The 16,035-nt window shown below is 43.4% G+C and overlaps 1 protein-coding gene across 16 annotated transcripts in view; it reads left to right on the forward strand.

The window, feature by feature from the left end:
* LOC125768032 (teneurin-m) overlaps window positions 1-12,726 on the forward strand; it is a 616,010-nt gene extending 603,284 nt beyond the window's left edge. For all 16 annotated transcript variants that reach the window (XM_049435139.1, XM_049435138.1, XM_049435141.1 and 13 more), the window contains one exon: window positions 1,917-12,726. In XM_049435139.1, coding sequence (XP_049291096.1) covers window positions 1,917-7,800 — 5,884 coding nt within the window. In that variant the 3' untranslated portion in view covers window positions 7,801-12,726. The remainder of the gene's footprint in view (window positions 1-1,916) is intronic.
* Window positions 12,727-16,035: the final 3,309 nt, after the last annotated feature.

The raw sequence follows: 16,035 nt of genomic DNA on the forward strand, positions 1-16,035 counted from the left end.
GTAATTTGTGTTGTATTTGTTTTTCAGTGTGTGTGTGTAGTGTCCATTTTGTAGTCGTTATCTTTGTTTTGTTTCGAATTAATTTTGTTCTTTTTTTTAATATCTATAAACATTTTGCAATATTTGTGTGTATGTGTGTGTAAGAATAATTTGTGTGATTTGCGTGTATGTGTGCAACAAAAAAACGAGAATGAAACATTATTAAAATATTTTCCCACAACTGTGTGTACATGAGCAAAAACGTATGAAATAACGACACAGGACCCCTGCACACATCCTTGTGCATCGTCATGCACTTTTGTATGTGTTTATTAACGCACACTGTTGTATGCTTGTTGCGTAAATGCGTAAACTGGTAATTAAATTTTTCAATGAAAGAAAAATGTCAACCTGCCCAAAATGTGACACAGCCAGGGCAGGGAGTACAAAAACACCCACCCATGGTAACATGCGAGTGTGACTTAACATGATATTTGGTTCCCGTATTTTGTTCGCCGGGTTTTTTTATGATCCTCCGGTACATGACCCATTTATTTGGCAGCCCAACACCCCATAGCCATATGGTTGTGCATCGTTCCCTGCAGGGGATTGCTGACTGAAATTCTATATCAGCACACCAGGCGCCTCCATGTTGTTATATGAAACCAGAAGCAACACTGTGACACTGGCAATTGGCGGCAACTTGACAACAATTCGGCCTAGCAAATTTTTGACCGAATAAACCCACCAAGGCCTATGGTCGTAACCCAATTTTTCCCCGGCACACGGTGCGTTGCCAGCATCGTGTGCATTAAATAAAATATAACCGAATCATTTTCGGTATGGTGATCCTGGTTTTCTCTTGCTTCTTTTTTCCTACACCCTGTGGTACCAAGGCGCCGGCGTTGTTCAGGTGGAAATTTTTAATGGTACCGACAACAACGGGTTCATGTGCAGTTTGCGGTTCACGTCCAGTGCGGGAACTTTTGTTCCGCGCTTGCATTTTTTTTTCTGTGTTTTTGCGAAATCTGCAGTTCATAACCAAAAATTTATCACACGCCGTGTGTGTTTGGATGTGACCGGTGCCCCGGTCACGCAGTATGCGACTGTCGATTGTCGCGCCATCCGACGGCTGCAGTACGATAAACTGCAAACGCAACGCCAATGCAATAACAGCAGCAGAAGCCACATTCACGCATATTTGAAACAGCAAAAAAAAAAAACGAGGTCAACATGTACATTATCGGGATGCAAAAAAGGGTCACGCATGTACGCGCTGTACGCTAGTAAATTGTGGCGAACACACACGGTGGTCCCAAGTGTGCCGAATGTTCATTGAAAATTTTAATGCTATTACACACAAATATTTCAGCTCAAACAGAATACCTTTAGTGGCTGTAGCTTTTTCGTGCTTTTTTTTTTCGTTGTCGGTTTCTGGTAACGTTATTTTTTTAAATATATCTCCAGCGTAATTATATTATCAGTTCATCAATTTATCGTTTGCCTGGGTAGCAACACCGAACAATGATTTTGTGTGACCGCAGACACACAAATTCCACTCGTACCGCTTTAATTAGGTTATGGTGGTACACCGTTGCATGTTATTTAGTTTAGATGCTTTACGTGAAACTGTTTAATAGAAAAAAATAATAGTAGCTTTATTGTTTTGTTTTGTCGTTCAACAAATTACTCCAAAAAACCTTATAAAACCTTTTTGACCCTACACGAACCATCATCCTTTGCCATCTCCACCTGTTCTCCAACTGTTTGTCCATTGTGAAAACTAGTACTGTAAAATGTGAATGCTCAGACGCCAAAAAAAATGAAGGGAAAAAGAACGACAGAATTAAAAAAAATTCCTCGCGAACGCAATGCTCCTCCAACGGAAGTGCGTCCACGATGAAGCATTACTAATGGGTGTTCTTGTTTTCTTGCAGCCGTTCGGCCGTCATTCGAGGGCGTGTCGTCACCTCGCTCAATATGGGTTTGGTAGGTGTGCGCGTCAGCACTTCGACACCGCTGGAAGGTTTCACGCTCACCCGTGATGACGGTTGGTTCGATCTGATGGTGAACGGTGGCGGTGCGATTACGCTCCAGTTCGGTCGCTCACCATTCCGACCGCAAACGCGCATCGTGCAGGTACCGTGGAATGAGGTGGTGATCATCGATACGGTCGTAATGTCTACATCGGACGACAAGTCACATCATGGGCCGCCGCATACGTGCTTTTCGCACGACTACGATCTCATGAAACCGGTCGTGCTGGCAACGTGGAAGCATGGATTCCAAGGTGCCTGCCCAGATCGGAGTGCTATCCTTGCGGAGTCCCAAGTCATCCAGGAATCGCTTGCTATCCCCGGCACTGGTCTAAACCTTGTCTACCATAGCTCCCGTGCGGCCGGGTATCTTTCGACGATTAAGTTACAGCTCACTCCGGACACGATTCCACCGACACTGAAGCTGATCTACCTGCGCATCACCATCGAAGGCATCCTGTTCGAGCGTGTGTTTGAGGCAGATCCGGGCATTAAGTTCACGTACCCGTGGAATCGGCTCAACATTTACCGTCAGCGCGTGTACGGTATCACAACGGCGGTAGTTAAGGTGGGCTATCAGTACACCGACTGCAAGGATGTTGTGTGGGATGTGCAGACGACGAAGCTGAGCGGGCATGATATGAGCATCTCGGAGGTTGGTGGCTGGAACTTGGACATACATCATCGGTACAACTTCCACGAAGGTATCCTGCAGAAGGGCGATGGTTCGAACATCTATCTGAAGCACAAGCCACGCGTTATACTTACCGCGATGGGCGATGGACATCAGCGTCCGTTGGAGTGTGGTGATTGCAACGGTATTGCCACCAAGCAACGGTTACTCGCACCGGTAGCACTGGCAGCAGCACCAGATGGTAGTCTGTACGTGGGAGACTTTAACTACATCCGACGCATCATGATCGACGGTACGGTACGGACGGTGGTGAAACTGAACGCAACCAGAGTGTCCTACCGCTATCACATGGCGCTAAGCCCGCTCGATGGTTCGCTGTATGTTTCGGATCCGGAATCGCACCAGATCATCAAGGTGCGCAACAAGGACGATACGCACGATCCCGATCACAACTGGGAACCGGTGGTGGGTAGTGGCGAACGATGCCTTCCCGGTGATGAGGCACACTGCGGCGATGGTGGATTGGCCCGTGATGCTAAGCTTGCGTATCCGAAGGGTGTAGCCATCTCGTCGGACAACATCTTGTACTTTGCGGACGGCACTAACATTCGGATGGTCGATCGGGATGGTGTGATCAGCACACTGATCGGTAACCATATGCACAAGTCACACTGGAAGCCGGTACCGTGCGAGGGAACGCTCAAGATTGAGGAAATGCATCTTCGCTGGCCGACGGAACTGACCATTAATCCGCTAGACGACACGCTCCACATTATTGACGATCATATGATACTGCGCATGACGCCGGATGGACGTGTGCGGGTGATTGCCGGAAGGCCGATGCATTGCGCTACTGCTGGTGGCAGTGGAACGGGCACTGGTATGAGTACGGGCGTGAGCGGAAGTGTAGCTGCGGCACTAAATTACGATACCGATCTGGCCATTCATGCGACACTCGTAATGCCCCAAAGTATCGCGTTCGCTCCGTCCGGTGATCTGTACGTGGCTGAGAGTGACTCACAGCGCATCAATCGTATTCGTGTGATTGGAACGGATGGGAAGATTGCACCGTATGCTGGAGCTGAATCGAAGTGCAACTGTCTCGAGCGCGGCTGTGACTGTTACGAAGCGGATCACTATCTCGCGATCAGCGCAAAGTTTAACACCATCTCCGCCATTACTGTGACGCCGGATGGACATGTGCACATTGCCGATCAGGCGAACTATCGCATTCGGTCGGTTATTTCGAGCTTACCGGAAGCCGGCACCTCGAAGGAGTACGAAATCTATGCTCCAAATGCACAGGAGATCTACGTGTTCAATCGCTTTGGTCAGCATATTGCCACCAAGAACATCATGACCGGTGAAACGGTGTACAGCTTCCTGTACAATGTCAACACGTCGAACGGTAAGCTGAGCACGGTGACGGATGCAGCTGGTAACAAGGTGTTCCTGTTGCGTGATTACACCTCTCAGGTGAACTCGATCGAAAACACGAAGGGTCAGAAGTGCCGTCTACGTATGACTCGCATGAAGATGCTGCATGAGCTTAACACGCCGGATAACTACAACGTGACGTTCGAATATCACGGACCAACGGGGCTGCTGAAGACGAAGCTCGACTCGACGGGACGCTCGTACGTGTACAACTATGATGAGTTTGGACGATTGACATCGGCCGTCACACCAACCGGCAAGGTAATCGATCTTACATTCGATCTGAGCGTACAGGGTGCAACAGTAAAGGTCACGGAGAACTCACAACGTGAGGTGTCGATGTTGATCCAGGGATCATCGGTTGTGTCGAAGGTTGGAGAAGCCGCCACCAAGACGACGGTGCTCCTCGATGGAGGTACCACAAGCGTCTCGCCGTGGGGCAATGCAGTCTCTGTAGAGTCGGTACCGTACGTGCTGCTAGCGGAGGTAGATCCACTACTCGGTGAAAGCTATCCCGTTCCGTCGAAACAACGCACCGAGATTAATGGTGATCTTTCTAACCGTTTTGAATGGCGCTACTTCATCCGACATGTACCGGTACGGGGTAAGAACGCTCGCACATTGACGCAGGTCGGTAGAAAGCTTCGCGTGAATGGTGAAAATCTGCTCACATTCGAGTATGAAAAGGACACATCCTCAATCACGGTCTCGGTGGACGATAAGACGGAGCTGCTGAATGTCACGTACGATAAATCGTCACGCCCGATCGCCTACCGTCCACAGTCTGGCGAGTACGCTGATGTTGACCTCGAGTACGATCGTTTCGGACGGTTGATTTCGTGGAAGTGGGGTAACCTGAAGGAGGAATACACGTTCGATCGAGCTGGACGTCTAAACGAGATTAAGTACGGTGATGGTAGCTCAATTGTTTACGCGTTCAAGGACACGTTCAGTAGCCTTCCGCTGAAAGTGACAACACCGAGACGATCGGACTATCTGCTGCAGTACGATGATGCTGGTGCTTTGCAATCATTGACGACGCCACGTGGACATATCCATGCCTTTTCACTACAAACATCACTTGGGTTCTTCAAGTATCAGTACTACTCACCGATCAATCGTCATCCGTTTGAGATCCTGTACAGTGACGAGGGTCAAATACTGGCCAAGATTCATCCGCACCAGAGTGGTAAGGTGGCATTCGTCCACGATAGCGCTGGTCGACTAGAGACGGTACTTGCAGGATTGTCTTCCACGCAGTACACCTACCAGGAGAGTACGAGTCTGGTAAAGCAGGTTGAGGTACTCGAACCTGGCTTTGAGTTGCGCCGCGAGTTCAAGTATCATGCAGGTGTGCTGAAGGACGAGAAGCTGAAGTTCGGTTCGAAGAGTGGACTTGCATCGGCACACTTCAAATATCAGTACGATGGTAATGCGCGTCTCAGTGGCATCGAGATGGACGTTAATGGCAAGGAGCTACCGATCGTACGCTTCAAGTACGGACCAGCACAGGGCACACTGGACGCGGTTAGCGATCTCCGCATTACGCGTAATGCATTCAATCGCACAGTCGTGCAGGACACTTCCAAGCAATTCTTCACCATCACCGATTTTGATGAGCACGGTCGCGTTAAGAGTGTACTGATCAACATCAAATCGTTCGACGTGTACAGATTGGAGCTAGACTACGATCTGCGCAATAGGATCCGTACGCACAAGGTAATGGTCGGTCGCTCAACTTCCCTAGACAAGGTGAACTACAACGCGGATGGACACGTGATGGAGGTCGTTGGAACGAACAGCTGGAAGTATGTGTATGACGAGAATGGCAACATCATCGGAATACTGGAGCAGGGTGATAAGACTAACCTTGGCTATGATACGGGCGATCGTGTGGTACAAGTTGGAGATGTAGAGTTCAACAGCTACGATGCACGTGGTTACGTTGTGCGTCGAGGTGAGCAGAAGTATCGTTACAACAATCGCGGCCAACTGATACACGCGATGGAGCGCGACCGTTTCCAGACCTGGTACTTCTATGATGATCTCGGTCGTCTGGTGGCTTGTCACGATGAGAAGGGTAACGTCACGCAGTACTTCTACGCTAACCTGAACGCACCGGAACTGATCACTCATATCCATTACCCGAAAGCTGGACGTACCTCACGTTTGTTGTATGACGATCGTCATATGCTGATTGCGATCGAGACAGGTGATCAACGGTACTATGTAGCGACAGATCAGAATGGTTCCCCGATCGCATTGTTTGATATTGGTGGAGCTATTGTGAAGGAGATCCGACGAACTCCGTTCGGTAAAATCGTAAAAGACACTAACCCGGGACTGTTTGTACCGATCGACTTCCATGGTGGATTGCTTGATCCTAACACGCGGCTTGTGTACATGGAACAGCGCTTGTACGATACCGGTGTTGGCCAGTGGATGACACCGGCCTGGGAACAGCTGGCAACGGAGATGCGTCACCCGACGGATGTGTTCATCTATCGCTTCCACAACAACGATCCCATCAACCGGCGTGAACCGGAGGGTAACTACATGAACGATCTGCGCTCCTGGTTGAAGCTGTTCGGGTACGACGTTACGAAGATGCAGGGTTCTCGCTATACCCGTGACATGATCTATCGCCCAACCGCGACCATCAAGTCACCACAGCTCGCACCCGACTTTGGTGTCATGTCCGGGTTGCAGTGCATCGTCGAGAAGGTGGACGAGAAGTTTGCCGACTTTGGTTTCATTCCGAAGCCACTGCTGAAGATGGAGTTGAAGACACGCAATCTGCTACCCCGCGTTGCCTACCGACGTGGTGTGTTCGGCGAGGGTGTACTGATCTCGCGCATCGATGGCCGTGCGCTGGTTAGCGTGGTGGACGGCTCGAACAGTGTCGTGCAGGATGTGGTATCGTCCGTGTTCAATAACTCGCACTTCCTCGATCTGCACTTTAGCATCCACGATCAGGATGTGTTCTACTTCGTGAAGGACAATGTGATGAAGCTGCGTGACGACACGGAGGAACTCCGCCGGCTCGGTGGTATGTTTAACATTTCAGCACACGAAATCAACGACCATGGTGGGGCGAACGGTAAGGAGCTACGTCTGCACGGTCCGGATGCGGTCGTCATCATCAAGTACGGTGTCGATCCGGAACAGGAGCGTCACCGTATACTGAAGCATGCCCACAAGCGTGCCGTTGAGCGTGCCTGGGAACTGGAGAAGCAGCTCGTTGCGGCCGGTTTCCAGGGTCGTGGTGATTGGACCGAGGAGGAAAAGGAAGAACTCATCTCGCACGGTGACGTCGACGGGTGGATCGGTGTTGACATCCACAGCATCCACAAGTATCCGCAGCTAGCGGACGATCCTGGAAATGTAGCGTTCCAGCGTGACTCCAAGCGTAAGCGTCGGAAGAGCGGTGGAACGTCCAGTGGTGGCGGTGGTGGTAGTCACAAGGCAAAGCGTGAACACCGCCACGAGACGATAATACTGCCGCTACCGGTGGCTTCGGTTGCACCGTCTCCATCGGTACCCACGTCCTCGATGTCTTCGGCGACATCGACTTCCGCGTCGGCAGCACCATCTGTACCGTCGTCGTCGTCGTCCTCTTCGCCAACTTCACCATCGTCCTCGGTACCGTCCTCGGTGCCGGCCGTCGTAGGCACTGCATCGGCCGCAACGGTACGACCGAGCGTTGCTACGTGAAGCCAAACGACCGTTGGACCAGCACCAGCACACACTCGATAAAGAGCCGATGACGAGAGAGGATGTTCTAGATATTGTGATATACATAGGATTTACTTTCCTTCCGCCGTACCGTTTCGTTCCGTCAGTGTTGTATTTTCTTTTTGCGCGTTTTCCCCCGATATTTTGTAAGCTAATCCGTTGTGCAGTAGGTTGAACAAAACAAAATCAAATCAAAACCAATGTCTCCCGTACCAGCGCGTGTTGACGATGGGAGGCCTTCCCTAATGGAGCAAATACTGAGCTCAGCAGGTGTTGGGTGTTTTCAAATGGAAACAAAGAGACGATCCCCCCCGGGGGGAGAAAAACGAAAAACTTATCCACACAAACACACGAGCACGTCACATATAAGCACGATCGCTGATCATTCACGTTTGCTTTTAGAAAGTACAGAGCGTCACGTATAAGGCGCTCCATCATCCTGCTCTCCCCGCCCAAAAAGGACTAGTAGTTATATTAGTGGCAATGAAGTGGCGAAGTGTATAGTTGTAGGTAATTAGCACACTGTGGAGTAGATAATTTAGGGCCAGCCGAATCTCAGTAGGAGCGTGTTTGTATCGATGGCGTCGTTACAGTGCCATTCAGATGATCGGTTTATCGGTTCCAAGTCACAAGCTACAGGAAGTCATCTAAGCCAGGTAGTAGGTGAAGCTGATCTGAATCTCTTCTTTTCTTTTTAATCTCATAAACTATAGAAGATTTTAACAAGCGCAGATGGATTGTTTGTCACCTTCTGCCGTCCAGTGTGGGTGTGTGCGTGTGTCTGTTGGGGCAAGGTTACTCTCTCTCTTGACCATTCGGTGCATCTTGGATTGTGACGTACTAGTACAGTTTAGCCGTGCCATAATCGTCCCGATCCATTACAAAACGTAAATAGTACTGTTGCGTCACAACTTCGGTGCATGGAATGCATTATAGAGATGCAATCCACCTCTTTCTCACACACTGGACATTATTATCACCGGAACAGAGATTGTACAGAACCATAGAATAATTATAAAAATGTACACATAGAATGGAATCACGTATCGGGAGCAAATTTATTTTGCCGCCGAAGTATATAGCTGTCTAATAACACACTCCCAAACACAAACATGCTGCAAGTATGCCTCTTCCAGCTTTACTGTCATTATACCTTTATGTTAAAGATACTCTGCCAGCACATACTGTAGTGTTTTTTTTGTTTTTGGTTTTTTATCCCCGCCAAAACCCACCAAATAAAAGGAATCATAGCAGATGGAATACATGACAGTAAAAACACGCTAAACAATACAATACAAAAATACAAAAGTACCACTCAAACGGTTGATAGGATTTATAGGGACAGAAAAGGGGTTAATAATTCCATTAATCACGCAGCATCGATGTGAGTAGATAAAACAAAATCGCATGCAAGACATGTATGTAAATCGAATCTTTCTGCTGCCGTACATTCACACCTTCTTTGGCTTCTACAGGGTATTTGTAAATTGAGCAGAAAAGGGCGGAAAATATGATGCATTGGTAACCAGATGAAAACGAAAACAAAACAACTGGAAAATTGAACATATAGTGAAATATGTAACAGCAAAAGCGATCAGAGCGAAGTTACTAGCAGGATAGAGCAACATTGAAAGCGAACATAAATAGTTATAAAAATGTAGCATAACAAACTAAAGTGAGTGGAAAAAAGTACACGTTAAATGTGAATTTTTGAAAAAAACGGAAGTTTATAGAAGTACACACAGAAAATCAAAGGAAAAAGGTATAGAAACACATACAAAGAAGGAAACGAAAAGCAGCAGAGAAGGAATGGTCTTATTCTGTTTAATTTTTTAATTAACTTTTTTGTTTTGTTTGCTTTGCATCAAAGTTTCCCCCTTTTTTCTGTGAGATGCATATCCAATAGAACACTTATTTCTGTCCTTTGTAGTAGATGGGGATACAAGTTTGCTACCATCTTGTCCAAAAACCCACCCCCAAAAAAAAAAATACAAATAATGTGGTAACTGTGGAAGTGCGCGTGCATGTAATAAGAAGTTCGTGTGTTTGTGTTCTCTTGTATCAAAAGCTGTAGTAAAACAAATGGACAAACTAACGTAAACCAGACAAGCAAAACCGATCGTGAATTTAATTGATGAGCAAAAATCTCTGGACTGATAGGGCAAATGTATCGATCGTGTAAAAGGCTCGCAAACGGATCGTTGTTTTAATGTAACGCAACAAATAATCGAATGCGTCTTTTTTGTGAAAGGTACTGACCGTTTTGCCAGCTATTTGAGTGAGTACCGTCGAGGTGCGTGTGCGTGATTGTGCTGTGTAATAATTGCTGTAAAAAAACAGAACTGACGTACAGCAGATCGGTCGTAAAAGGATCGGCTTTTTCCTCCCTCTTTAACTAAACCCCGGGATAAAACCAAATCCCGGACTTCGTTGATTGTGTAGGTTTTTAATGCAAAACAACAAAACAAAAAACTGTGAAAAGCGAACACGAGCGGACGAGAAGGATGGACGGATAGGATTAGTCTTATAGACGCGTGTTTGTGAAAGCAGAGAACATAAGATGTAAGCGAACTACTATGAAATAGATCGCCACCCGACAACACGGTTGAATGATGAAATCTTAAAAGCAATATAAAGTGACGACGTGAAACGGTGGATATGCAAATGGGGGGGGCGCGACCGAACCCATTGCAGTAGCCGTACGGTAGTGTGTACTAAACTGTACTAAAAAGTAATACAAACATAATTGGGTAAACTTTGTCGCTGCACAAGGGTAGCGATGGTAGACGGATGCGAACAAATATCGATTGTAAACGTTGTGAACTGTAGATGAAATTGTTTCTCCTTCCTTTTGCCCCACCTTCCCATCCCCCGGTCACATTTCCCGCTTGAAAAACAAAACATACAAACAAACAAAACATCTTCCATCCAATCCAAGAGACGATGATAAACTTTGGAGTACAGTGAAACGATTTAGGGCGATTGGGAATCGTTACTTTACCTTCACTTTTAGTTTCTTTGTATTTTATAAAAGAAAATGGAAAACATTTTTTACGAATAGAGAAAGTAACAGGGAAAAACAACTCATCGGTTACGATTTTGTGCAATCTAAAAAAAAAGCAGGAAAAAAATTCGTGGAAAACACATGAAAAAGTAAAACATGACAAGTGGAGTAGGTGATAAGAGCAAACAAAAATGAAGGTGGAAACATGTTTTTTTCTTGAGGATGAATGTGTTTTCTTTGTTTTACATGTTAAGTTCATCCTACAACTAAAACTACTCTATGCTCTATCCCCCCTTTCCCGGCCTGGAATCGGTCTAAAGGAGAACCAGGTTTGGTGCCGTCTCCCTATATAGTAGTGACACACGTACGCCATTACTTACACAATACACAAAAGTCACAAAAGATCATTCTGTGAAGCATAGAAAGTGAACTCATAATATGAAAAAAAAGAAAACGGAAACCCGTTTAGTGTATAAGGCTATTTTGACGCAAAACCGGTGTCTTGCATGCATGTAAAACTTTGTAAATAGATTGTTTAGTAATAACAAAATGAAGAAAAAAAAACAAGCAGATGTAAGTGGATAAGTAAAATGTGTAAAGGAAAGAGTGAAGCAAGACGAGAAGAGATAGGAAGGAAGAAAAGAGAAAATCATCGGAATGAAATTCGAAAGCGTCCCCGCTAGATGAAAACACATGAAAAAAAAGTGAAGCAAGTGTTGATCTGCCGTTTCAGAAAGACATGACATAGTGTCGCATGACTTTTATTTTAAAAACACAAAACAAAACTAACTAATCGTGCAACAGCAAATGTGTGTTTGCTCTTCCTCTTGGCTGCAAAAAGTCACGAAAAGATGCAAAACATGTGTTTTACTTTTTTGTTTTTTGTAAATAAACCAAAAACTAATGATAACGCAATATGTCACGTTCCCGATTGACACGGGAATGAGAAAATGAAGAGAAAAAAACATATAAAGTCAGCAAACATTCGTACCGTAGTGTACTGGCACGGTACTAAAAGTATGATACAACACAGTGAAAAGTAAAAGATTGGTACAGTAAGAAGCTGGCAACTGGCCAAAATGGATAAAAAGATAAAGAGCAAAGGAAATGGAAAAGAGGTATGTAACCAGCAGAAGCTGAACGCAAGTCGAGTGTAGTAGTTGTAGAAAGAATAAAACAAACAAACGAAAGAAGAAGTTTAGAAGAGAACAAGAAAACAAACCCTTCCCGACTACCCCCGACGACCCCAAGAAATCAGAAATGGAAGGGACGGGCTAGTACTTGAGAAGCGCAACTTGTCGCAAGTGTAAGTAGATTTTCTTTTCACTGTACTACTTGCAAAACAAAAAAAAGCAGACGAAGTAGTAAACAGGGAAAACCATAATTGGACAACTTTAACGGAGATGAGTAAAACAAAAACGAGATAAAACCGATAATAGCCAAGGGGCAAAGGAGACGAACGTCTTCTGTAGCTGGTCGTGAAATTGTATAAATTTTACCTAAGTATAGTAGTGGAACGAACGAATGGAGATGAAGATGAAGTAAAGACGTACAGCTGGTGTGACAGCGGAAATGTACGTACGGAAACATCACGTAGAGCAAGTTTAAAAGAAAACGAAACATACAAAACATAAAAAAACAAACACAAAAGCAAGCAGAAAAAAAATAATGAAACGTAGTAGCAAAACAAAGGTGAAAAGCAGGATGGTAAGGAAAGAATAATACAACACGTAATAATAACATCAACAGAACAGGAGTGAAAAAAGAAGCAAACGAGAAGATGAAAAAAGAAATGACGCATGCTGACATGAGGAACGGCAATATTATTACGATTATTCATTATTATTATTATTCATAAAACTAATGAGGAAAATAAACATAAAAAATAATAAAAAATGAAATAGATATGTTTGGTTGTTTATGTTTCTAAGTTTTTTCAGCCCAGTGACAATGTTTCAAAACAACGGACCATCAAGAAAGCTCGTCGCCGGATGCTGCTGACTCCTGTGATGCAAACAACGGATGCTGCTAACAGTACCACAGATTTGATCGTTTTGTGTTCTTGTGTGTTTGGTGCTGGAAAATCTTGACATATTTTTTCCGGTAGCCAGAAAAAATTTCCCAAAACAATGCTAAGGCTATATATACCCTTATGAAAGTTTATATTTTTTTTATTTTTTATTAATTATTTGTTTTTTTTTTTTATTTAAAGCATTATTTGAGTGAAAAGCAACTCATTGCAACCAATTGGCATTAAAATAAATCAATTTGATTTTTTTTGCAAAATTTCTCAAAAAAATGGCAAGGGGTACCCCTTATGAAATTTTCGAGTGGAAAATTTTTTTTAAATTTTTTTATGATTTTTTATTCTTTTTTTAATTTAAAGCATTATTTAAGTGAAAAGAAACTTATTGCAACAAAATTTGCATTAAAATATAGCATATTTATAAATTTTGCTAAATTACTCAAAAATGAAGAAAATTTTACATTTTCTCAAACAGGGTAAGGAACATGGTTCCTCGAATAACTTCTGGCACAGACATCTGAGGGCATGGCCGTCCGAGAAGGAAATGCAGCCATTGGTGCCATCTATCGACCACAGGTTAAAGATTGGCGATCCGTTGGATACCGACCGAGTTATGGGCAAAAGTTGGTGCAAAAATGAGGAAAATTTTACATTTTCTCAAACAGGGTAAGGAACTTGGTTCCTCGAATAACTTCTGGCACAGACATCTGAGGGCATGGCCGTCCAAGAAGGAAATGTAGCCATTGGTGCCGTCTATCGACCACAGGTTAAAGATTGGCGATCCGTTGGATACTGACTGAGTTATAAGCAAAACATGATGCAAAAATGAGCCTTATGAAATTTTCAAATGTTTATATTTTCTTAATTTTTTCTGATTTTTTACTCTTTTTTTAATTTAAAGCATTATTTGAGTGAAAAGAAACTCATTGCAACCAATTGGCATTAAAATAAATCAATTTGATTTTTTTTGCAAAATTTCTCAAAAAAATGGCAAGGGGTACCCCTTATGAAATTTTCGAGTGGAAATTTTTTTTATGATTTTTTATTCTTTTTTTAATTTAAAGCATTATTTAAGTGAAAAGAAACTTATTGCAACAAAATTCGCATTAAAATATAGCATATTTATAAATTTTGCTAAATTACTCAAAAATGAAGAAAATTTTACATTTTCTCAAACAGGGTAAGGAACATGGTTCCTCGAATAACTTCTGGCACAGACATCTGAGGGCATGGCCGTCCAAGAAGGAAATGCAGCCATTGGTGCCATCTATCGACCACAGGTTAAAGATTGGCGATCCGTTGGATACCGACCGAGTTATGGGCAAAAGTTGGTGCAAAAATGAGGAAAATTTTACATTTTCTCAAACAGGGTAAGGAACTTGGTTCCTCGAATAACTTCTGGCACAGACATCTGAGGGCATGGCCGTCCAAGAAGGAAATGTAGCCATTGGTGCCGTCTATCGACCACAGGTTAAAGATTGGCGATCCGTTGGATACTGACTGAGTTATAAGCAAAACATGATGCAAAAATGAGCCTTATGAAATTTTCAAATGTTTATATTTTCTTAATTTTTTCTGATTTTTTACTCTTTTTTTAATTTAAAGCATTATTTGAGTGAAAAGAAACTCATTGCAACCAATTGGCATTAAAATAAATCAATTTGATTTTTTTTGCAAAATTTCTCAAAAAAATGGCAAGGGGTACCCCTTATGAAATTTTCGAGTGGAAAATTTTTTTTAAATTTTTTTATGATTTTTTATTCTTTTTTTAATTTAAAGCATTATTTAAGTGAAAAGAAACTTATTGCAACAAAATTCGCATTAAAATATAGCATATTTATAAATTTTGCTAAATTACTCAAAAATGAAGAAAATTTTACATTTTCTCAAACAGGGTAAGGAACATGGTTCCTCGAATAACTTCTGGCACAGACATCTGAGGGCATGGCCGTCCAAGAAGGAAATGCAGCCATTGGTGCCATCTATCGACCACAGGTTAAAGATTGGCGATCCGTTGGATACCGACCGAGTTATGGGCAAAAGTTGGTGCAAAAATGAGGAAAATTTTACATTTTCTCAAACAGGGTAAGGAACTTGGTTCCTCGAATAACTTCTGGCACAGACATCTGAGGGCATGGCCGTCCAAGAAGGAAATGTAGCCATTGGTGCCGTCTATCGACCACAGGTTAAAGATTGGCGATCCGTTGGATACTGACCGAGTTATGGCCAAAACTTGGCGCAAAAATGAGCCTTATGAAATTTTCAAATTTTTATATTTTCTTAATTTTTTCTGATTTTTTACTCTTTTTTTAATTTAAAGCATTATTTGAGTGAAAAGAAACTCATTGCAACCAATTGGCATTAAAATAAATCAATTTAATTTTTTTTGCAAAATTTCTCAAAAAAAATGGCAAGGGGTACCCCTTATGAAATTTTCGAGTGGAAAATTTTTTTTAAATTTTTTTATGATTTTTTATTCTTTTTTTAATTTAAAGCATTATTTAAGTGAAAAGAAACTTATTGCAACAAAATTCGCATTAAAATATAGCATATTTATAAATTTTGCTAAATTACTCAAAAATGAAGAAAATTTTACATTTTCTCAAACAGGGTAAGGAACATAGTTCCTCGAATAACTTCTGGCACAGACATCTGAGGGCATGGCCGTCCAAGAAGAAAATGTAGCCATTGGTGCCATCTATCGACCACAGGTTAAAGATTGGCGATACGTTGGATACCGACCGAGTTATGGGCAAAATTTGGTGCAAAAATGAGGAAAATTTTACATTTTCTCAAACAGGGTAAGGAACATGGTTCCTCGAATAATTTCTGGCACAGACATCTGAGGGCATGGCCGTCCAAGAAGGAAATATAGCCATTGGTGCCATCTATCGACCACAGGTTAACGATTGGCGATCCGTTGGATACCGACTGAGTTATGGGCAAAATTTGGTGCAAAAATGAGGAAAATTTTACATTTTCTCAAACAGGGTAAGGAACTTGGTTCCTCGAATAACTTCTGGCACAGACATCTGAGGGCATGGCCGTCCAAGAAGGAAATGTAGCCATTGGTGCCGTCTATCGACCACAGGTTAAAGATTGGCGATCCGTTGGATACTGACCGAGTTATAGCCAAAACTTGGCGCAAAAATGAGCCTTATGAAATTTTCAAATTTTTATATTT

Source organism: Anopheles funestus, chromosome 3RL (genome assembly GCF_943734845.2).
Source record: "Anopheles funestus chromosome 3RL, idAnoFuneDA-416_04, whole genome shotgun sequence".
Lineage (NCBI taxonomy): Eukaryota > Metazoa > Arthropoda > Insecta > Diptera > Culicidae > Anopheles > Anopheles funestus.